General features: G+C 40.4%; 1 protein-coding gene across 5 annotated transcripts in view; it reads left to right on the top strand.

Moving 5' to 3' along the window:
• Window positions 1-3,582: 3,582 nt before the first annotated feature.
• The window catches only part of zc3h3 (zinc finger CCCH-type containing 3), a 292,758-nt gene continuing 271,419 nt past the window's right edge, over window positions 3,583-24,921 (top strand). For all 5 annotated transcript variants that reach the window (XR_011886238.1, XM_072259794.1, XM_072259780.1 and 2 more), the window contains exons 1-2: window positions 3,583-3,678; window positions 6,377-8,015. Coding sequence is in view for 4 of the 5 variants with exons in the window: in XM_072259794.1 (XP_072115895.1) it covers window positions 3,633-3,678; window positions 6,377-8,015 (1,685 nt within the window). In the remaining variant the exon portion in view is untranslated. The remainder of the gene's footprint in view (window positions 3,679-6,376; window positions 8,016-24,921) is intronic.

Below are 24,921 nucleotides of genomic sequence, written 5' to 3'. Positions count from 1 at the left end.
TCTATGAATAAATTTCAAAATTAGTTATCTGTTTCAATTGCTGATTGCCTTTGTCTGGGAATAGGACCAATTGGACTGGTTTTACATAGAGCCAACATGCCAAATGCTGTGCTGTAATTTCATGATTCCGTGAATGGTCTGTGGACCTCTTGTTTACAGTGTCAAGGAGTTGTACAGAGCAGAGATGGCCCCTTTGCTCAGAACATGTGCGCTGACCCCTTTGTCAATCTTTAGGAGCACCCTGCATTAGGATCATATCTTTTCATGCCTTACTGATTTAAATGTCTGTCCGAATACTTCATAAATGTAATAGTTGTATCTGATTCCACCACCATCTCTGGCCGGGCATTCCAAACATTAACCATTCTGTCTGTACTAAATCTTGCTCCCTAAATCCTCTTCAAAACTCCTTCCTCTTGGTTTGAGTTGTTTTCTGATCTTGGTAATTCCTTTGCAAACGTTTCATCACCATATGAGGAGACATCATCAATGCACTGTTAATTTGCAGCACGTCCTCCAAATATTTGGCCTTCAGATACTTATCAATTAGTTGATTGGTCATCATTATGGAAGCTCGTTTGTGATGTAGCAGAAGTGTCTTGTCACTGATTGGTTGAGTGGCGAACTCTGTGCGTTGTGGTCTGGAATTTTGCCCGCATTGGCTTATAAATAGGATTAAGGTCTACGTGTCTATTTATGGATTGTTCATGGAAACCCATGGTTCTAGGAAGTCTCTTTCATGCCTTGTGTTTGCTTGCGCCATAAGTTTCACTGATGCCCAGTCGAATTTGTGCCCCTCACAATCTTCATGGAGACAAGGGAGAGATGGTCATGCCATTTAACAGCCAATTGATGTTTTTGGATCCTGTGGATAAAGAGGAGAAACATCTCTTCAAAGCATTCACACAAAATGGATGCCCATGTAACTTCATATGATGATGCCTTACAATGTAGACAATGCACCAACCAAGAAGTAACCAAATGGGTTGTCTATCCATACATTTTAAATATGTTGGAAATGACAGCCCAGCTGCTCATCGCATCAGTTCAGTGAAGTTATCCACCCCTGCTCAAGAGCCTGATGTTTGAGGGGTGGTAATTATTCCTGAACCTGGTGGTGTGGGTCGTAAGGCTCTGTATCTGCTTCCTGATGGCAGCAGTGAGAGAGAGCATGGCCTAGACGGTGGGGTCCTTGATGATGGGTGCTAATTTCCTGCAACAGTGCTCCTTGTAGATGTGCTTAATGGTGGGGAGGGCTTTAATGTTGATGGACTGGGCTACACTCACTACTTACTGTAGGCTTTTCCATTCGAGGGCATTGGTGTTTCCATACCAGGTCATGACGCAACCAGTCAATATACTCTCCATTGCATATCTATAAAAGTTTGTCAAAGTTTTGGATGACATGCCAAATCTTTGCAAATTTCTACGAAAGTAGGGGTGCTGCTGTGCTTTCTCTGTAACATTCAACAAGAAACTACAGCCAATTCCATTTTCCAATTTCAACAACCCAGACACCATCTTTGTGGTATTCCCTATCTCTACTGACATTCACTTCCTTTCTTTCTGTAGCCTCCAATGCATTTGTAGGAAATGTAATATTGTTTTTTCCCATTTCTGCTGTCACACCCAAGGTTCCAAAAATTCCACCCAGCTGAAGTGGTGAATAACATGTACTTCTTCCAATACTGAAACTCCATTTATTGTGGTCTTCTCTACATTGGTGAAACCAAACACAGATTGCCTGATCACTGCAGAACATCCTCAATTAATCAACAATGATGATTCAAAGCTTCCAGTTGCATGTAACTTTCATCTCACTTGAAATCACTGCTTTCGCTGTTCAAAGCACTATCTCTTCCTCTAACTAAACATATTACATAAATACTCAACAGTGAATTTATCAATTTCAGATTACCAGCTTTTCCCATTTGTGGTAAGGCTGGCCAGTTCAGGCAAAAAGTAAATAACCTGTAATGCTAAATGCTTTTTATCTCTGCAGATGTTGTCAGACCTGCTGAGTAATTTCAGCATTCTCTGTTTCAGATTTCTAGCTATTGCATCTTTGCAGATTCAGATCTCCAGACAAATATCCAGTTTTGTTTCTGTCTGTTCTCATTATCTCCTACTATTTTCATGTCATAGAACATAGAATATAGGACAGTACAGTGCAGGAACATGCTCCTTAGCCCACAATTTCTGCCAGATCAATTAAATTAGTAATCAAATAGCCAACTAAATCTCTTTTGCCTACACATTTTCTTTACAAACTCTTTAATGTATCTAACTCTACCACCAGGCACCCACTACTCTATGTAAAAAAAAATAAATTGCCCCTCACATCTCCTTTGAAATGATCCCTTCACACCTTAAATGCATGCACTCTGGTTTTAGTCATTTTTCTTCCCATAATCATTGCCTATAGTGCTGTATATTTTTAGCATATTCAGCTGCAACTTTTTTTGTTGTTTTTTAGTTTCCAGATATAGTTATCTACCTTTGCAAATAAGTTGTCTTTTGGTGGTAAATAAAAAAGTACTGCTTTCCTACATAAAGTCTTATATAATTTACCTTGGTCTGTTTAAACAAAACCACGTTAGTGGCTTTCAGAGTAAATTAAGGAAACATACTGAGATAAAGACTAATAAGCAAATTAATTACCTCATCTAATAGATTCTCATGTTGTGAAAGGAGATACTTTGTCTCAGTTCTGATGAAGGTCTTTGCCTGAAATGTCAATCACATTGGCCTTCATCAGTAGGGGCATTAAATACAGAAGCTGGGCATTGTGCTGCAGTTTTATAAGACACTGCTGAGGCTACTCATTGAAGTATTTTGTTTAGTTTTGGTGACCCTTTTATAGGAAAGATGCAGTCAAACGTGAAAATTGCAGAAAAATATTTGTTTCCATGTTAAGAGGGTATTGGGAGAGTGTGGCCAAACTTGGTCTTTCTTCCTTGGAAGGTAGGACAATGAAGGGCGACATTATAGAAATGCTTAAAATAGGCATAGACTTGGGGTGAGAGGGAAAGGATTTAAAAGGCCACGAGGGGCAATATTTTCATACAGAGGTTGTTGAGTATATGAAACGAGCTGCAAGAAATGGTCGAAGCTAGTACCATAGTATTATTTTTAAAAAATCACTTGGATGAATACATGGATGGCGGGGCTCAGCGGGGTATGGGCCAAACATAGGAAATTGAGCGTGGACACCGTTGCTAAGCAATGACTGGTGGAAAGCAGGACCTGTCCTTGGCATGAAAAGAGAGCCAAAGTACTATTCGACTGCTCTAGGGAACTTTTAGAGCTAATGCCCCTTTACAGATTAAGGACCGAATCACTGGACCACTGTTGACAATTTTACACCCACAATGACTGCTCATCCACATCACTCACTTGCTAGCTGCAAAGCTATATTTCACGAGAAATGGATTTGTTCCGCCCACCTTGATGTCAAATTCCAAATGTAATTGGTGATCAAGCGCCCGAGCGTCTGCCACCCTGGACTGGTTTACGAGGGTGTCAATCATGCGGGGGTCACCCATCGGCGAATTACGTCATGACGTCTTGGGGATGTCAGTTAGGCCGTACGTAAGAAGGTGTCGTGGGCGTCGTCGTGAGTAGCTAGGACTATGGAGGAGCGGGCGGTGTTAGAGAGGCAAATCCGACTCCTGTCTGGTGAGTGCTATTTGCTTCCGCCTCCAGACCTGGAGTTTGTGGATGGGATGTTTGCGAAGACCATCTTGATGACGCTAATAATCGCTGCGTTTACGACGTGTTTATTGTAAGAAAAGCGGGTATGACCGTGGGCTAATTGTCAGTTTCACAGGCCCACAGACTGTTTTTGCATTAGATGGTAAATGTATTTATCATATGTGTGTCAAAACATCGTATCAATGTGTTATCCGCGACTGGTTTTCATCTCTGAGTGAGGAATTTTTGGTTTTAAGTCCAGGCTGACTTCAGTTTCACACCATGGCAGAGATGCTGATTTAAGTTATTTCATCCTGGTCAATATTTTTCTACTAAAGATCAGTTGATCCAGTTATTATTACCGATTGTGGATTATTATTAATGAATGTGATGGAGGCATTCACTTTTATCGTTATCCTTTCAAGCAGAATGTTCCGAATAGTAGTCACAATCCAAGTAATAAAAATTCTCCTTGTATTCTCTCATTCTCTTACTCCTTACCTTAAAGCTGTGGCTGTTGGTTTTATATAATTTTACAACTAAAAAGAAGTTTTTTTTAAAAAAAAAACTAATCACCCTAACCATTCTCCATATAACTGCCTACTTGGACCAAGTACCCCGCCCCCAATCTGCCGCTGCCCCTACCTTCCATTTTTCCAAACAGAACAAAGCCTATCTACTGAAATTTTTAAAAATGCTAAAACATTGCAGCCTATCCAGACTTTATACAAAAGTGAAATGCTTTTTTCAAGCAATAACCTGGTGATTCTTCTCAACATCTGTTCCAGTGAACGCATGGCCTTTTAACAATGGCCAGAACTGCATTCCAGAGGTGGACCAACCTCTGTGAGCTTATATCAAAACCTACATTCTGAGCCTTGGCTTGTGAAGGGAAATATCCTACCTGTTAACTCTGCCTGTTCAGTGCATTTGTTATATCACTGGAGAGTCAGCCTGGACCTCAAATCTCCATGGTAAGAATTAAACCCAGAAACTTCTCACTTACAACTGAATCCTGAGTCATGGTTAACCTGTTGATACTATGTTTTGATATACTTATGATAAATATTTATCACCTATTTCAAAGTTCTTCACTGTTGTTGCCACCTTCCGGAATCACTGGAATTGTACACCAAGGCTCATCTGTGCCTCCTTACTCTTGAGGGTCCTGCCATTCCTTACATATGTCCTTTGCTTATTAGTCCTCCTAAATTGCATTACCCCATTATATAACAAGATTAAATCACATTTGCCATTGCTCTTCCATTTTACTAACTCAATGATATTGTCCCAAAGTGTACAATTACCCCTCACTATCAACAACAATCTGTAAACTTATTAATGACACCTGCTACATTAATATCCTAATCATTCATGTGTACTTAGATAGTAAGGGCCCCAGTAATGATCACTGTTTTACACTTGGCACAGGTTTCCAAACACTGAAACAACTGATGGCCATCATCCTATGCCTCCTATTACCAGGCCAATTTTGGATCAATTTTTCTAAGTTTTCTTGGATTCCACAATCTTTGTCCTTTAAGGACAAATGCCCCAGGTCAGACCTTGTAAAATGTTTTACTGACATCCATGTTGGTGAAATCAGCCACTTTGTCCTCATTAATACATTCGTTACCCCTTCAACAATATTGGTCATACTGCATCTCCCACTAGCAAAGTTTTATTAAATAGTTTTGATAAATCTCTGCCTTTCTAATTGTTGATTAATCCTGTCCCTCTTCCTTTTCATTACTTGACACACAGGCCTATAACAATTTTGAAATCTTTGCTACCCTTGAATAAAGATACCACATTTGCTATCATTCAATCAACTGGCATCTCTCTTGTAGTCAGTGTAGGCAACTTTTAATCAATGTTATAAATCCCTTGATTTCCAAGAACAGCTTAGAGCATTTAGTGGAAAGTTCTTGCCTGTAAATGACGAAGATAGAAATGACTTGATGCTCTTTTTGGTGGAACTGGCTGAGAGGCAAATGTTTGCTGAAACTACCCTGGGTTTGCTTTGAAAAATGCTTTGGGGTGTATCTTTCAAAGATAGGATCTCAGTCATATTTGGCACCTGCGAAACATCATCTTCAACACTTGAATGAAGTGTAAACTTGTATTATCTCTGTAGTATGGCTTAACCTCAATAATGTAGTGATATCTTTGAGTCAAACTACTGAAGGGTTCTTTGTCCCTTCATACAGCTGTTAGCTAGATAGATAGGAACTCATTTTGTACAGTTGTTTTTGAATGGGGGTACTGAGTCCAAGCCTTACTTTAGGACTTGGACAAAATTCAGGTTCCTGGTGTGTGTGTGTGGGTGTTTGTATGTATATTTATATTTATATCTATCTATCTGGGGTTGGTGGCAGGGAGGAACTTGGCATATTGCATGTATATTTCATTTATCCTGCATATCTCACCATTGGAGTGTAAGATTTATTGTGAAATAGATGCTCTTATCATTCTTGCAATGTTGGGAAAATATCCATGTTCTGAAACTCAATTGGTAACCCAATAATGGGAATACAGCGGTGTAACAACTTAGCATATTGTGCAGTAAGCTGAGACAGTTGAAAATGTAATAATTTCAATTCTGGCATAGTCCTCTATTATGATACAAGTTCTGGTGCAGTCATTTGAGTTAATTGTTTCTTTTTCTTTTCAACTCCTGCAGCTCTTATAACGAACCATAAGAATGTTCATGGAGATGTTCCTGCAGTTCCAGCATCTTGTAGTTCGCACGGGCAAGGACCATGGGCAAAAAGCAACACTAAATTCACATCTGTTTGCCCACAAAAAGTGCCAGGACATCATGGGTCAGAATCCAGTAGCTCGTGGCGAACAAAATACTCTCTGGTAAATAAGAAGCCTGTTGATACAAGTGGTGAGGCATTTAATGTCCCTGGAGGCCAGATAATGCCTGCTGGAGTACGTGAGCGGAATACTGTTGGAAAATGCATGGTGAAAACGACTGTGTCTGGAGGTGGCAACTTGGTTGTCAAGTCAGACAGAGAAGTTCAAGCAAATCCCCGAGCACAGTCTTTGTTGGACCTGAATTCTCAGCTTGCAATGAAGAACGATAAGCTGTTGGGACTGAAGGCAAAGCTGGATAAGGTGAAAATGAGCAGGAAAATGAATGTAATGGATGGCACAAAGTTAACCTCTTGCAATGGGTCTACTGTGAAAAGTGCATCAAAGCAAGAAGAGGAAAGGAAGTCCCAGAACATAGACAAGAAAAAGCCACTTGAAGCATCAGGAAATATCAAGGGGAGTGCTTCTTATGATTGTTGCAGTATGTTGGCGCATTGTTCTACTAAAACCCCACATATGGAGACAGGTACTGTTGCAACATTTGAGACATCAAAGTATACACTTCAGAAAACCTATCTGAAGGGTAAGATTGATCGCATTGCTCGTGAGACTGCTCAGGAAGAGGGTAAATTCCCACAAGTCATGGAGTCAAATAGTGGTGTTTGCACAGACCTTGAAGTACCAATAGAAAAGTTGCACAGACCTGCTGTGATGAATAAAATTGCTGAGCACAACAAAAATGACTCTATAAAGTCAGGAAAAGTTCAGAATGCTTCAAGTTCTGTAGACCAAGTGCCGTTTAGTACTTCCCCAATTAAAAAATCTAAATATACATGGCAGAAAGGATCAGATCTGAATCTAGATCCTTCATTACATAGGTGCCACAATGAGACTCTGAACAGAGTCATTGAAACAGCCTCTCCCTGTGCTTCTCAGGTTCAAACAATGAATGTGATTGGTAGCTCTTTAAAATCAAAATCCCCTTTGTCACCTCGAGTACATAAGAAACAAAGGGCCAGTATGCCTCTCTGTAACCGTATGGGTAAGAGTAGGAAAGCGAAGTATGTTTGGGTTTCTAGCACTGCTCAGTTAAACCAGTCCATGAGCTCCACTGAGTTGACACGAAAGTCTGTTTCACCAAGGTTGGTTAAAAGTACTGTAAAATGCATCGCGGGAAGCAGTAGTACAGCACTCGGTCTAGATGCAGGAGTTAGATCTGCAGGAAAACATAAAAAGACCGCAAGCTGTCAGAAAATAGGTGGCTTGTCAAACAAGTACCGTTGGAAAGCAGTAGAAGCTGTCTCCCCTTCAAAATCACTTTATCAGTGGAAGTCACAGGACTCTTGTAAGACTAGACCTTCAAACCATCAGACAAGAACTGTATCCCTGAAAAAAGCTGAGCTTGCTATTGATGTCTCAAAAAAGGTGTTGAATGAATCTGCATCTACACATTACAAAATGAAAAGCACAACAAAGATTATCAGGAGAAATGGAGGAAAGAGGTAAGCATAACGCTACTTCACTGCTGAAATATTTGGAGTTGGAGAGGAGCCATAAAGTGAAATAACTTGAAACATTTTATTGCTTTAGAAGTATGATGTAGTTGCAAGTTATTACAGTTATTCTTTGAAATAGCTGTGTAATTAATTGCAATAGGTGAGAGAAATGTTTGGTTGGAAATAAGGAAAATGTACTTTGCCAAAAATAATTTTCAAGAGCTTTAATTTAGCCAGCAATTATGGCATCTCAACTATTATCTTCTAGTGTTTCTGCAATTTTTTGTGGTCCAGGGTGTATTTCAGAGGGTGTTCTGCATGTACAGTTTCATTACAATATAATTTTTAAACTGAAACAGATTAGTCTAAACCTCTTGATTTAGAGATGTTTAACTCAAATTAGCTAATATTTATTTTCGAAACACTTAATTTTTACTTTGCATTGTTATTCAAATAGTTCCTTTCAAATTGTTTTTACCCCAAAACAATTTATTTTTAAATGAATTTAAATTATCCAATTCTTTGGGAATTTGTAATATTAGCTTAATAGATGAATTGGGAAGAAAACGGTTTTGTTTTTAATAAATACATTTACTTAGAAAATACGTTGTACTTTGTTCGTTAACTTGCCTTCTTATGAACCAATTATAATGTCTGAACTGCTTTTACGTAAGTTAATGTTTACAGAAAGTACTCTTAATGAAGCCAAAATGTTTATTAGACCAAAAAACAATGCCATGGTTTTAACTTTCAGTCTGGATGATATGGATGGATTTTTCCTCCCAATATTTGCTTACTGTGAGTTGAACTGTCATTTATTATCTATTGTGGTTGGATGTTGAAAACTGGTATGGGGCTGGTAATCAGAGGGTTAAAATACAAATCCAAGATCATTCAAGATATTAGAAACGCCCATGATCATGAGGCCTTAAGGATGTTTTTGACCATCCCTCCAGCAGACATGGTGATGATATAATATGGACTTCATTTTGTAAAAATTTAAGTCAGATTTAACCTTCACAAAGTTTCACATAACATGGATATGTTATTAATGTCTAGCTGATTTTTGGTAGTCTGTTACGTAAAGCTATGCTACTTCTGTGGTGCATGAGGTTCCTCATATTGCACTAAAATTGTTTATAATTTCTAATTTTAGAAATAATGCTGTTTTTGGGATTATTTTTATATAACATTTGGAATTACAAAATTTCCAAGGAGCAACACCAAATAAAGTTGGCTCCAAACCACTTGTGTACTGCTTCCATTTACTTAGTACATGTAAATACATCAAGAAGGCCTCACAGTAACTTCCTCTTTTCAGGCTGTCCCTTGGAGCTAAAGATGACTTTCTTTCCTGTCTATTTATGTGTGATTCTGAGATGACCAGTGAAGCCATTTTGGGGCCAGCAGAGGGTGCCACATACAAGGGAGAAGCTGCATGATGGGGCTGATGTTTGGGAAGGGATGCATTGTTCCTGAAATTGGGTCTTGAAATTCTCAGTACCTTCCCAAATGATTCTTCATTTAAAACCCTCATGGGCTGGAGATCCCCATGATTTTTTGGGAAACAATTTGAGAATATCTTAGATTGTTTCCATCATCTACCTAGAAATCTCTTGTTTTAATGGAACTCAAAATAGAATGTCTATTTCAGTATCTGTTGTGAGGCAAGCAGATGAAATGGGCTGCGGATTGGAACCTATTGTGTATGATTTGTGCTCTCATGCTAAGAACGTCTATTTGGCAAAGAAGCCTGTTATTGATTTGTTTATCCCACCAATAAATTTGGATTTGTAGGGTTTTGCACACATGGCATTTGTGATTTGAGGTCTCTGCTGAGGGAAATGGGTGGTGGGGTGGAGATGCATCCTACCAGAGGAGGTTTAAATTCCTCCTTTCCTCCGCTAACCTGCAGGTCACCCTTGACCAAAACTGATATTCTTTGGGTCATGAGTTTTCTTGGCCCTTTGCTATCAGGTTCAGGTTCCTGTGGACTGATTTATTTTTAATTATTTTTTCCTTTGATCTATGATGGAGTTTCCAGTCCAAAAATACCCAGCATTTGCTGGGTTTTTGTGATCATTCTTTTAAAATTTGGCCTGGTGTTTTCTTTTGGAGAAGCTAAAGTACTGATTATGTAGACCTCACAGAAGGAGCAGAGTCCAAATGCTGTTGGTTGGAGATTGTCAGATTACAAGGTTTTTTTTCTGAATGAGCCTTCAGATCTTTGTCATTATTTTGTAGTTAAATTTCCAACTCCATTTTTATTTTGAGGCCAGGAAATTGAAGATAATGAGATGGATTAGGCAGCAGTTAGTCTAGTAGTCTTCAGTAAATTTATTTGCGATGGTAATGTGGATGCTAGTAGAAAAGATCATAAGCAACATACAGTTGAAGTCAGAAGTTTACATACACCTTAGCCAAATACATTTAAACTCAGTTTTTCACAATTCCTGACATTTAATCCTAGAAAACATTCCCTGTCTTAGATCAGTTAGGATCACTACTTTATTTTAAGAATGTGAAATGTCAGAGTAATAGTAGACAGAATGATTTATTTCAGCTTTTATTTCTTTCATCGCTTTCCCAGTGGGTCAGAAGTTTACATACACTTTGTTAGCATTTGGTAGTATTGCCTTTAAATTGTTTAACTTGGATCAGACGTTTTTGGGTTGCCTTCCACAAGCTTCTCACAGTAAGTTGCTGGAATTTTGTTCCATTCCTCCAGACAGAACCGGTGTAACGGAGTCAGGTTTGTAGGCCTTCTTGCTCGCACATATTTTTTCAGTTCTGCCCACAAATTTTCTATCGGATTGAGGTCAGAAAATGATGTCAAGTCTGGTACATCCTTGGGAGCAATTTCCAAACACCTGAAGGTACCACGTTCATCTGTACAAACAATAGTACGCAAGTATAAATACAGTGGGACCACGCAGCCGTCATACTGCTCAGGAAGGAGAAGCATTCTGTTTCCTAGAGATGAACGTACTTTGGTGTGAAAAGTGCAAATCAATCCCAGAACAACAGCAAAGGACCTTGTGAAGATGCTGGAGGAAACAGGTAGACAAGTATCTATATCCGCAGTAAAACGAGTCCTATATCGACATAACCTAAAAGGCTGCTCAGCAAGGAAGAAGCCACTGCTCCAAAACCGCTATAAAAAAAGCCAGACTACAGTTTGCAAGTGCACATGGGGACAAAGATCTTACTTTTTGGAGAAATGTCCTCTGGTCTGATGAAACAAAAATTGAACTGTTTGGCCATAATAACCATCGTTATGTTTGGAGGAAAAAGGGTGAGGCTTGCAAGCTGAAGAACACCATCCCAACCATGAAGCATGGGGGTGGCAGCATCATGTTGTGGGGGTGCTTTGTTGCAGGAGGGACTGGTGCACTTCACAAAATAGATGGCATCATGAGGAAGGAAAATGATGTGGATATATTGAAGCAACATTTCAAGACATCAGCCAGGAAGTTAAAGCTGGTCGCGAAAGGGCCTTCCAAATGGACAATGACCCCAAGCATACCTCCAGAGTTGTGGCAAAGTTACTTGAGGACAACAAAGTCAAGGTATTGGAGTGGCATCACAAAGCCCTGACCTCAATCTGATAGAAAATTTGTGGGCAGAACTGTAAAAGTGTGTGCGAGCAAGGAGGCCTACAAACCTGACTCCATTACACCAGTTCTGTCTGGAGGAATGGAACAAAATTCCAGCAACTTACTGTGAGAAGCTTGTGGAAGACTACCCAAAACGTTTGATGCAATGCTACCAAATGCTAACAAAGTGTATGTAAACTTCTGACCCACTGGGAAAATGATGAAAGAAATAAAAGCTGAAATAAATCATTCTCTCTACTACTATTCTGACATTTCACATTCTTAAAATAAAGTAGTGATCCTAACTGACCTAAGACAGGGAATGTTTTCTAGGATTAAGTGTCAGGAATTGTGAAAAACTGAGCTTAAATATATTTGGCTAAGGTGTATGTAAACTTCTGACTTCAACTGTATGTCAGTTGTTCAGAAGTGTCCCAATAAAATCTGATTTTTTTTTTCCTCTGGCCAAGTAAGATTGTTCCAAACATTGTGGTACATATAGAATGCTGTTGGCATTGGCTTTCCCTGTGCACTTTGTAAATCTTTCTTTTATGATGATCCATCATTTATGATTTGCATTGAGGTCATGCAGAAGGGACTTTATCTCCTTGTGGGTGATAAGATCTGGATCTGTTTGCTTTTCCATTTTGAAGATCAGAATAAAAAATCCTCTGCCAGATCTGTATTTTTTCAGGGTTTGTGTGTGCTGTGAGTATTCTGGTTCTGTGTTAGTTAGCTGGGGCAACATAACATTTGTGTTTCTTACCCCATGAAATTTGTGAGACAGTAGATGAGTTTATTCTCAACAGTAAAACCACTCATAAAGATAATGTTCCTAGGTTTTTTTTTAGCCATTATGGAACTCTGGCTATAATTTCCCTACCCCGTTTCTTCTGTACCCCGAACTGCAGATACCTAATACTTTTTCCAGAAGCTATCCTGGTTCATGTTTGGATGATTGAAGTTCTCCATTATCATTACACTATGGCTTTTGCACATCTCTGCAGTCTTATGATAAATTTGGTCCTCCATATCTTTTCCAGTAGCTGGAATTCTTTCCTACAGAGTTATCACAGTAATATAATTGCACGTGTACTGTTTCTTAATTCTAAGATGCTGTTTGACAAATGTGAGCCAGGATGGCAATAACATAAAAGGCAAGGACATAGGAGTCACTATACATGATAACTTTCTTGATTAATAAGTTCCTGGCCCAGCAAGGCAGCTGGCTTTACTGGAAGTCAGCTACAGAAGCTGAACCAAGCCAAGTACTATAGCTCATTTGCAGTGGAGGATATCTAGGAAACTTTGATTATAATATGATAACTTCTAGAATAGCTTCTGTAAAAAGTATTACGTACTCCAAGTTATAAGCGGTCTATTAAAGGGCAAATTTCAATAACTGGGCAATAATTAGGCTTTAAAGTGGAGATATTTAATCTGCAGTTTGGGATGAATAGCTTTCTTTTGATCTCATAGGTTTCCGGAACACTTCACCTTTGGTCATTACAGGTTAATTGATTATAACTTTATTGGTGTTGGTTTATTATTATCACATGCGCCTAGATACAGTGAAAAGCTCGACTTGCTGTTCATACAGATCAAATCATTACACAGTACAATGAGCTTGACTAAAGTAAAATAAAGTGTAAAAGCTACTGGAAAAAAAATGCAGTGCAGGTAAATGGTGAGGTGCAAGATCACAATAAGACCATAAGACAGGAACAGAATTGGGCTATTTGACCCATTGAGTCTGCTTTGCCATTCCATTCCAACAAGCCTGATTTATTATCCCGTCAACCACAATCTCCCTCCTGCACTAATCAAAAATCTATCAGCTTGCACTTTAAATATACCCAATGGCTTGGCCTTCACAGCCATCTGTTGCAGTGAATTGCTATGATTCACTGGCTTCTGCTTAAAGAGATTCCTCCTCATCCCTGTTGTAAAGGGACACCCTTTAATTTTGAGGCTGTAGTCTCTGGTCCTAGACTCACCCACAATAGGAAACATCCTCTTCACATTCACTTTATTTAGGCCATACTGCATTTGATAGGTTTCATTCTTCTAAGCTCCATTGTGTACAGGCCCAGAGCCATCAAATGCTCTTCATATGTTAACCCTTTCATTCCCAGGATTATTCTCATGAACCTTTTCTGGACCCCCCCCAATGCCAGTACACCCTTTCTCTGATAAGAGGTCCAAAACTGCTCACAGTATTCTGTGCAGTCCAACCAATGCCTTTTAAAACCTCAGCATTACATCCTTTTATATACTAATCCTCTCGAGGTGAATGCTAACATTGCAATTGCCTTCTTTACCACTGACTCAACTTCAAGTCAAATGCACATCTGGCCAGGAAATGTATCATTGCAGCTTCAAAATAACTCAGCTTAAACTTGGCTTGCAATGTGATGATGTCTTCCACATAAAGATTGCGGGAATTTAAAATGGGGCTTTACCTCAATCTTATTAAAAACAAATAGTGAATGCCTGTTTAATGCTGGCCTTTCCAGTGATGCCACATGTAAACTTTAAAAAAAGTTTACAATGCTAGTTGCCTTTAGATAGAAATGTAGGTTATTACCATCAGAGGATAGTAATGAATTATTGAAACACTAACCATTCTGCTGCTACAGAATTTTCTATTGAGAGAAGTTTCTACAGGAGTAGTACATAACTTGCTAACGTGACAAAGGTACCTTGACAGTCTGGCACTCACCCATGAGAATTTTCAGGTCTTAAGCTTCAGGAAAAATCCAAGGTCCTATCATTTCTAACTATGTGCTGATGGAAAAACTCCTTTCAGCATTTGCTTAGCTTCCTAAAACTGCCCCACCTCCCCTTCGTACCACATCTGTTATTTATTTATTAATATTATTATTAGTTTTTTTCTTTCTCTCTCTCCTTTTTCTCCCTCTGTCCCTCTCACTATACTCCTTGCCCATCCTCTGGGCTTCCCCCCCCTCCCTCTTTCTTTCTCCCTAGGCCTCCTGTCCCATGATCCTCTCATATCCCTTTTGCCTATCAACTTTCCAGCTCTTAGCTCCATCCCTCCCCCTCCTGTCTTCTCCCATCATTTTGGATCTCCCCCTCCCCCTCCCACTTTCAAATCTCTTACTAGCTCTTCTTTCAGTTAGTCCTGACGAAGGGTCTCGGCCCAAAACGTGGACTGTACCTCTTCCTATAGATGCTGCCTGGCCTGCTGCATTCACCGGCATTTTTTATGTGTGGTTCATGTTTCACAAACTCACCCATTTTGAAACAGATGGGAATGTTTCAGGCAATTTAAGTTTTTGAAACAAATGATTAGATATACTTAAATTAATATAATTTTCAAAGCTTCAGAAAATTTTCCAATGCTTCTGAATGCCGAAGTGACTCACAGATATTCAAAGTCTTAGAGCAGTTTTGACAAGTGGTAAGGCTGAAGTAAATGTCGACCAATTCTGGAGGTAGGCTTGCCATTTTCAGTGCAAAAGCTGGTACTGCTCCAGAAGTTGTAGTCTGGCTGTCACAAGTACAGATGATTAGCTGCACAGAAACATCTGCAGTTTGGACGTAGGCCTTCGATTGATGATATTTGTATTTTATTTCTCAAAAATTGCCAGTGAATTAGGCCAGTCAGTTGAACTTGACGCCTTATGAAATGGCGATCTCAAGCAGCAGAGCTCAGATATGATTAAATATTCTGGTTTTAGCCTGATACACCTGAGAATCACAACTGCTTCCAAGATCTGTACAGATAATAAAGATGTCTTAATGCAGTTGAATAAACTGTCACTGCTTAAAACCGATGAAAACAATGCCAACTGTGGCTGTACTTCCCACATTCAATGTAGGAAATGTGGCTGTAGGTCAGGGATACAAGTCTGTTTAAGGAAGTGGAGTTTTAGACTCCCAAGACCAACTTACCTTACTGGAATTGAAGATCTCTGAACTAGAGTGCTGTATCAGAGGGACATTAGGACCGCCTGCGTCCTTTGTTTCATGGGATCCTGGTTAACTCCTTCTGTACCGGACACAACGATTCAGATTGACAGGTTCACTGTACAGTACACCATCAGGATAGGACTGTCAAGTCTCTGAAAAGCAGAGGTGGAGGTGTATGCCTCATGGTCAACTCCCCTTCGTGCACAAATATAATCCTGATTACCAGACCTGGAATATCTCTAAATAAATGTCATTCATTTGACCTGCCGTAGGAGATTTCCGTGATCATGTTGGTAGCAGTGTACGTTCCACCTCAGGTCAATGTCAAACAGGCTTTAGATGATGTGAGCAATGGGATCAACATGCATGAAACAGCATACTCTGACATCTTCATCATTTTTGGGGATTTTTAACTAGGCCAGCCTGAAAAATGACTAAATAATTATCAACAACAAATCACTTGTAGTACTGGAAGAAACAGCACACTGGACCACTGTTATGCCACCACTAAGAATGTTTACTGTGCTATTCTACACCCTCACTTTGGGAAGTCTAGTTACCTGGCTGTACTTCTACTCCCTAAGTAGAGGCAGAGATTGAAGACTGTAGCACCAGAAGTGAGGACCAAGAAGGTATGGCCAAGGGGAGCACAGGAATGCTTACAGGACTGCTTTCAATCAGTGGACTGGCCTGTATTCAGGGATTCATCTTTGAATCTGGATGAGTATGCCACAGTTGTTATTGATACCATTAAAGCCTGTGTAGATGAGTGTGTGCCTACGAAAACTTGCTGTATGTGCCCAAACCAAAAGCTGTGGATGTACCAGGAGGTACATCACCTGACGAGATTTGTGGCATTTAAGTCTGGTGATCCAGGTCTGTACAAGTTATGACTTGCAGAGGGCTATTTCAAGGGCGAGGAGACAATTCTGAGCAAGGTTGGAGGCGACGTTGGATGCATGATAACTCTGACAGGTTTGCAAGACATTACTTCCTACAAAGCAAAACCCAATAGAATGAATGGCAGCGATGCTTCACTATCAGGTGGGCTCAATGCCTTCTATGCCCGCTTTGAAAAGGAGAATATAATTGCAGCTGTGAAGATCCCGGCTGCACCTGCTGATCCAGTGATTGTCTCAGAGGTCGATGTTAGGCTGTCTTCAAGGAGGGTCAATCCTCGCAAGGCAGCAGGCCCCGATGGAGTACCTGGTAAGGCTCTGAAAAAGTACCAACCAACTGGTGGGAGAATTCAAGGATACTTTTCAACCTCTTACTGCTACAGTCGGAAGTGAGAACTACTTCACCTATTTCAAAAAGGCAACAATTATACCAGTGCCTAAGAAGAATAGTGTCAGCTGCTGAAATGACTTGCTCAGTAGCACTCACATCTACGGTGGTGAAATGCTTTGAGAGGTTGGTCTGGCTAGGATGAACTCCTGCCTCAGCAAGGACCTGGACCTACTGCAATTTGCCTATTGCTACAATAGGTCTGTGCTAGATGCAGTCTCAGTGGCTCTTCACATGGCATTACATTCATCTGGATAATACAAGCATTTACGTCACAATGCTGTTCGTTGACTATAGCTCAGCATTTAGCACCATCATTCCTATCACCCTGATTGATAAGTTACAGAATCTGGTCCTCTGGGCCTCCCCCTGCATTGGATCCTCGACTTCCAAACCGGAAGATCACAATTTGTGTGGAGTGGTGATAATACTTCCTCCTCGTTGACGCTCAACACTGGTGCACCTCAGGGGTGTGTGTGCGTAGCCCACTGTTCTACTCTCTATTTACACATGACTGTGTGACTAGGCATAGCTCAAATACCATCTATGAATTTGCTGATGATGCAATCATTGTTGGTAGAATTTCAGATGGAAATGAGAGGGTGTACAGGAGCAAGATATATCAGCTAGTTGAGTGGTGTCACAGCAACAACCTTGCACTCAATGTAAGAGGAAAGAGCTGATTGTGGACTTCACGAAGGGTAAAATGCAGAAACGCGAACCAGTTCTCATAGAGGGATTGGAAGTGAACAGAATGAGCAATTTCAGGTTCCTGGGTGTCAATATCTCTGAGGATCTAACCTGGTCCCAACATATCGATGCAGCTATAAAGAAGGCAAGTCAGTGGCTATATTTCATTACGAGTTTGAAGAGATACGGTTTGTCAACTAAAACACTCAGGCTTCTATAGAGAGCATTCTGACAGGCTGCATCACTGTTTGTTACGGGGGGGGGGGTCGTGGATGCTACTACACAGGACCGAAAGAAGCTACAAAGGACAAAATTAGTCATTTCTATCTTGGGTACTAGCCTCCGCAGTACCCATGACATCTTCAAGGTGCAGTGCTTCAGAAAGGCAACGTCCATTATCAAGGTCCTCCATCATCCAGGGAATGCCCTCTTGTCATTGTTACCTTCAGGAAGGAGATTCAGAAGCCTGAAAGCACACACTCAGCGATTCAGGAACAGCTTCTTCCCCTTTGCCATACAATTCCTAAATGGACATTGAACCCATGAACACTACTTCACTTATTTTAAAAATACATTATTTCTGTTTTTTGCACTATTATTAATTTATTCAATATACATATATACTTTAATTGATCTATTTATTTGAATGAAGCAAGCTTCAAAATTTTATGAGGCACAGTTTTTTTGGGTATATTATGGTAAATGAAACCACATGAAAAGATGTGACAGTAGACTATTAGTTAATTTAAAGTATTAATCCAAGTTTTACACATTGATATCCCTTAAAGGAGAGAAAAGAAAAACAGCAGGAAACATGCTGATCAAGACAATTGAAATGTTATTAGATTCAAAGAAAAGCCTTGCTAAGAATACCAGTATATTGGTATTTTAGTGTCACATATCCCAGGGTTCAGTGAAAACCTTTGTTTTGCATGCCATCCATACAGATAATTTCATCCCATCAGTACGTCAAGGTAGTACAAGGGAAGAGTAAGTAAACCTATGGATTTAGGTTTACTTACCTCTGAATATACCCCTTGCCCATCCTCTGCGTTCCCCCCCCATCTTTCTTCCCAGACCTCCTGTCCCATGATCCTCTTGTATCTCTTTTGCCAATCACCTGTCCAGCTCTTGGCTCCATCCCTCCCTCTCCTGTCTTCTCCTATCAATTTTGATCTCCCCCTCCCCCTCCAACTTTCAAATCTCTTACTAACTCTTCCTTCAGTTAGTCCTGACGAAGGGTCTCGGCCTGAAACGTCGACTGTACCTCTTCCTAGAGATGCTGCCTGGCCTGCTGCGTTCACCAGCAACTTTGATGTGTGTTGCTTGAATTTCCAGCATCTGCAGAATTCCTGTTGTAAACCTAAGGATTTGCAAGTTTTCAGTTCAGTAAATGCAGGGGGAGGGTGTGTGGCTAAGATATTGATAAGGAAAGAAGTAGATTTGAAGTTTTCACAGTTCAGTAAATGTGGGTGAGGTTGGGGGTGTGTAGCTAAGACATTGATAGGGAAAGAAGACAAGAGTGGAGTTGTGACACATAAGAAATATTTAACAATTTCTGTAGAAGGAAAAGTAACTCTTGTATCTTTCCCCTCTCTTAAATCTATGCCCAATAGTTTAAAACTGATCATTCAGTTTATCTATGTCCCTCATGATTTATTTACCTTTACAAGTCAGCCCTCAGCTTCTAATATTTCAGGGAAAGCAGCACCAGCCTATCGATTCTGTCCTTTATAACTCAAGCCCTCTAGTCTGAGGAAAATCTTTATGAATTTTTTCTGTGTCCCTTCATGCTTAGCCACACCTGCCCTAAATTACACTGAATATAACTGCACAGGAGGCTCCTAATGTGGTGTCACCACCTCTTAAACAGCTGTAATGTGACAAGGCAACTCTTGTACTCGGTGCCCTAACCAATGAAACCAGGCGTGCCTCTTAAGTTTCTCTGTTCTACAGCATTCTCCAGGGCCCTGCCATTTACTGTGCAAGGCCTGGCCCATTTTAACTTCCCAAAATAATAAGATATACAAACAGCATTAGGCCATTTGACCTGCCATTCAGTCATGGCTGATTTTTTTTCTCAAACCCATTCACGCGCTTGTTTCCTGTAATCCTTAACCCTCTATACTTTAATCAAGAACCTATCACTCTCTGCTTTAAATACACGTGACTTGGTTTCTGTTTTGGGCACGTGGCCAAGTGGTTAAGGTATTGGGCTAGCTACCTGAAGGTCGTGAGTTTGAGCCCCAGCCGAGGGAACGTGTTATGTCCTTGAGCAAGGCATTTAATCACACATTGCTCTGCGACGACACTGGTGCCAAGCTGTATGGGTCCTAATGCCCTTCCCTTGTACAACATTGGTGTCCTGGAGGGGGGAGACTGGCAGCATGGGCAACTGCTGGTCTTCCATACAACCTTGCCGAGGCCTGTGCCCTGGAGAGTGAAGATTTTCCAGGCGCAGATCCATGGTCTTGCAAGACTAACAGATGCTTTAAATGGTTTCTGTTGCAACAAATTCTACAGGTTTAGCACCCTTTGGCTAGAGAAATTCCTCCTCATCTAACTTCTAAAGTTCTAAGTGCAATATTTTCACATCTCAACTAAATTCCATCTTTCATTCCTTGACCCACTTTTTCAGTTGACCTAGATCAGGGGTTCCCAACATTTTTTAAACAACATGGACCAATACTATTAAACAAGGGGACTGTAGGTTCCAAGTTGGAAATCCCTGGTCTAGATCCTTTTGAAATCAGAGATATTCTTTTCTGTCCACTGGTGTCACCTGCAAAGTTATTAAACATAGTCTGCATTCTCATCCAAAAACCAGCATGGATCTCAGTGGCACACCAGTATTCACATCTTAAGCACAAGCCTCTACTACCAACCTCTTATTCCGGACACCAGCAACATTTGTTCATTTGGCTAGCTCACACTTAATGTCATATGATCTAACCTTTCAATCAGTCTACCATGCGTAATCTTGTAAAAGATCTTACCGAAGTCCATATGGGTAATGTCTACTGCTTTGCCTCGTCAGTCATCTTGGTCAGTTCTTCAAAAACCTCAATCAAATTTGTGAGGCACAATTTCCACACACACATGCCATACTGACTTTCCTTAATCAATTCTTGGTAAGAGAGATATAGTCCTGTAACATACCTATCCACATGCAAGTAGAGCTTTTAACTCAGAATCACCCTTAGTAACTTTTCCACCACTCGTATTAGGCTCACCAGTCTTTTGTTCCTTAGGTTTTCCTTGCAACCCTTCTTAAATAAAGACCCCCCAGCTTGTACATCACCTGTAGCTAACAATAGTACAAGTATTTTTGCTAAAACCCCTCCAGTTTTATCCATGGCTTCCTGCAATGTCTTGGGATACACTTGGTCAGGCTCTAAGGATTTATCCGCCTTTATGCACTTTAACATTGCTAGTGCTCCTATTTTGTAATGTACATATTTATTTCTTTTATTATTTGTGTTTTTATTATTTTACTTTTCAAGACAGCACTGTTCTCTTCCCTGACTTTCTCCACAGTAAATACAGATGAGAAGTATTTATTTTAATCCTCAGATTTCTCTTCACTTCACTCATAGACAATCACACTGACCTTAAAGAAGACCACCTCTCTCCCACATGCCCTCTTGTTCTTGCCCTCGTATCTCTTTAGATTCTCTTTTCTCTTGTTTGCAAAGCTGTCTCATCTTCTTTTTGTCCTCCTGATTTCCGTCTTTACTCCACTCAAGGGATTTGCTTGATCCCAGCTCCTTATACCTGACATATGCATCCTTTTCCCTGACCAGACCCTCAGGATCCTTTGTTATTAACACAGTTCCCTAATCTTGTTAGCCCTGCCCTTCACTCTAACAGGGACACCCTGATGTTTTACTGGCTGGGTTGTTTAGAACCAGAGTTATATTCTCAAAAGTATGGAGTCAGCTATTCAAGATGGAAGTGAGAAGAAATTGCTTTGCCCATAGGATGGTGAAGTTTTTGAAATCAGAGTTCATTGAATTAAGCCATAAAATGATAATTTTTAAATTAAATATTATGGAGTTAATGCCGAGAAATGGCCATGAGGTGAAAGATCACCCATAACCCTATAGAATAATGGAGTAAGTGCAAAGAGCCCAATGACCAACTCTTGTTTCTGTATCTTGCGTTGTTCTAGAGATTTTATTCTGGTTATATGTCCACTCCTGACCTAGGACCTGGTTTTTGTGTGTTACAGCTTGTGTGCTTAGGTGCTTTAATGGCAGTTTAAATGGAGGATTGGTTAATGCATAGAAAACAGAGTGGAAATTGACAGATCAACAAGTCACTGTTGGAATGCATGGTGTTGAATATCATGCATCTGCTAGCTCTTAGAAATCTGAGTGATGATTGGCTCTGCAGACTTCTGTCCATAATACACCTAATACATCAACAGTAAAAGAAATGCTTTGCATGTTCCGCACCTCTGATTATCTGTCAAATTCCCTTTCTAAAATATTTATGAAGTTGGATTCTAGCATCTTTTATAGGCAGTGGATTCTTGAGGATGCCAAATGCAATTTTCCTCATTGCTTCTCTTAATTTTCTGTTCATAATTTTAAATCTATTGCCTCTAGTTATTGATCCATATGCTGTAGGCAATGCTATTTTCTACCAACACTTAAAACCTCTCTGCGCATTGTTCTTTTCTGCAGATTATAGTAATTAATCTTGTAGTTCTACCATTGAGTTTGGAATGTTTTCCTCAAGTTTTAGTGATAGAACTCACCAGAATATGTAGCTACACCAAAACATTTGTGTTTTGGCATGAATTTCTTCGACTTCTAATTGAGCTATATATTTTTCAAAAATATGTATGCGTGGAGCATCTTCCACATTTTCTACAGCCAATAACAATGACTCACTGCAGTATGTTAATATTTTAAATGGGAAAACTGAAAATGGGGAGAGATGGCAATGAATTTCATAGTTGGCACTTCCTACTTGAAGATCACGTGAGCACAGTCAGCATCGGAGGGAGGAACATCACAAACCTAAGATTTGCTGATGACATTGATGGACTTGCAGGAAAAGAGGACGAACTGGCCAATCTGGTCAGCCATCTTGACAGAGCCTCCACAAATTTGGAATGGAAATAAGTGCCGAGAAAACCAAGCTCATAGCAAATGCCAACGGCGCCATCACAACAGACATCTCAGTCCATGGTCAGAAACTTGAGAGTGCAACAGTTCAAATACCTGAGGGCATGAAGGATCAAGACCAGAAGTCCTGGCAAGAACCGCACAGACAATGACTACACTATCCAAACTCAAGACAATATGGAGTGACAACAACATCACCTTGAAGTACAAGATCAGACTTCTGCATGCATTGGTATTCTCCATCTTCCTGTACGCATGTGAGACATGGACCCTCACAGCAGAGCTACAGAGGAAGATACAGGCATTGGAAATGAGATGCTATCGCAACATCTCGGGCATCTCATACTTGGACCACATCACAAATGAGCAGGTCCGCAAGACCATACAGCACCACATTGGCCCCCGTGAAGACCTTCTCACAACAATGAAGAAACAAGCTGAGATGCTATGGCCACGTAACAAGATCCAGTGGCCTTGCAAAGACCATTCTACAAGGAACTGTGGAGGGGAAAAGAAGGAGAGGTAGACAGAGGAAAAGGTGGATGGACAACATTAAAGAATGGACAGGGAAAACACTTGCGGTGACCTAGGCTGTGGTACACAACCGCGACAGATGGAACAGATTGGTGCAAAGTTTGTCATGACGGCGCCCCGATGACTCCACCAGGAGTTAAGGGCGCAAGGAAGGAAGGAAGGACTTCCTACAAAAAGAAGTCAGTATGGTCTCACTATAAAGCAGATATTCCGTAGGGGTCGACAATGGATTTTGTATCCCAGCTTGATACACAAGCCAGGGCAGTACAATATGCAGAGCAAGCTGTTGCTCGTGTAGCAGGCACCCACCTCTACACGTAGCTGATGAATCCAAAAGAGTGGCAGAGACTGTTACAGTTTGGCATCAGCATAGGACTGCCTTAGGGACTTCAGCTCTGGAGTTTTCCTTGGGGTTTACTCCTGAAGCAACCTTCCCTCTAATTTTTTTTTTTAACAACTGCGCGGACCAACCATTGTTCTGAGCAGGAAATTTTTACACAGCCTAAAAACTGCAAGGCACTTCGAATTTTTTTTTTTGTAATATGCACACCAACATATGCACATTTGTTTGCACTTGATCTGGAGGGGGACTAATATCCTAGTGGGAAGGTTTGCTAATACTGCATGGGTGGGGGTTTAAACTAGAGTTGCAGAGGGAGGGAATGAGAGTGCCAGCACCATTGATAATGTGATTGTGGGGACAGATGTTAAACCTCAGACAATGTCAGGAAGCAAAAGCTTGAGCATGGTGAGTCTAATGTTCTGAGTTGCGTATATTTTAATGCAAGTTGTAGGAAAGGTAGATGAGTTTAAGGCTTGGATCAATACATGGAATTATGATATTGTATCCGTTGGTGAGACTTGGTTGCAGGAGGGGCAGGACTGGCAGTTCAATATTCTGGGGTTCTGTTGTTTTAGACTTGATGGAGCTGGAGAGATTAAAGGGGGAGGAGTGTTATTACTAGTCAGGGAAAAGGTCTCAGTACATAGAAGTCCCAATGAGTGAGTGTGCAATACTTGATCTCCTACTAGGGATGAGACACAGCAGATGACAGAAGTTTAAGAAGCAGGACACTACATCGAGCAATCATAATGCCATTAGTTTCTAGGTAATTATGGAAAAGGATAGGTCTGGTCCTTTGGTTGAGACTGAATTGGAGAAAAGCTAATTTTGAAGGTATCTGAAATAATCTGGCAAATATGGATTGGGACAGGCTGTTTTCTGGGAAAGTGTGTTGGTAAGTGGGAGGCATTCAAAAATGAAATTTTGAGAATACAATGCTTGAATGTACCTTTCAGGATAAAACCAAGCATAAAAGGTTTAGGGTTTTGAGAGGTATTCAGGCTTTGGTTTTAAAAAAAAAGGGAGATGCATAGCAGGTATAGGCAGGTAGGAACAAGTGAGGTACTTGAGTAAAAGAAGTGCAAGAGAATACTTAAGAAAAAAGTCAGGAGGGCTAAAAGAAGGCATATGTTTGCTCTAGCGGACAAGATGGAGCAGAACTCTAATGGCTCCTACAGATATGTTGAGAACAAAAGGATTGCGAGGAACAGAATTGGTCCTCTGAAAGATCAGAATGGTAATCTTTGCATGGAGCCAAAAGATATGGATGAGATCTTAATTGATTTTTTTTTTTTTTTTTTGCATCTGTATTAAGCCAGGAGACGGACACAGAGTCTATAGAAGTGAGGCAAAGCAGCAGTGAGGTCATGGACCCTACACAGAATACAGAGGAG

This window comes from Mobula birostris, chromosome 1 (genome assembly GCF_030028105.1).
Source record: "Mobula birostris isolate sMobBir1 chromosome 1, sMobBir1.hap1, whole genome shotgun sequence".
NCBI classification, from domain to species: Eukaryota; Metazoa; Chordata; class Chondrichthyes; order Myliobatiformes; family Myliobatidae; genus Mobula; species Mobula birostris.
This window is presented reverse-complemented; position numbering and strand designations above follow the sequence as displayed.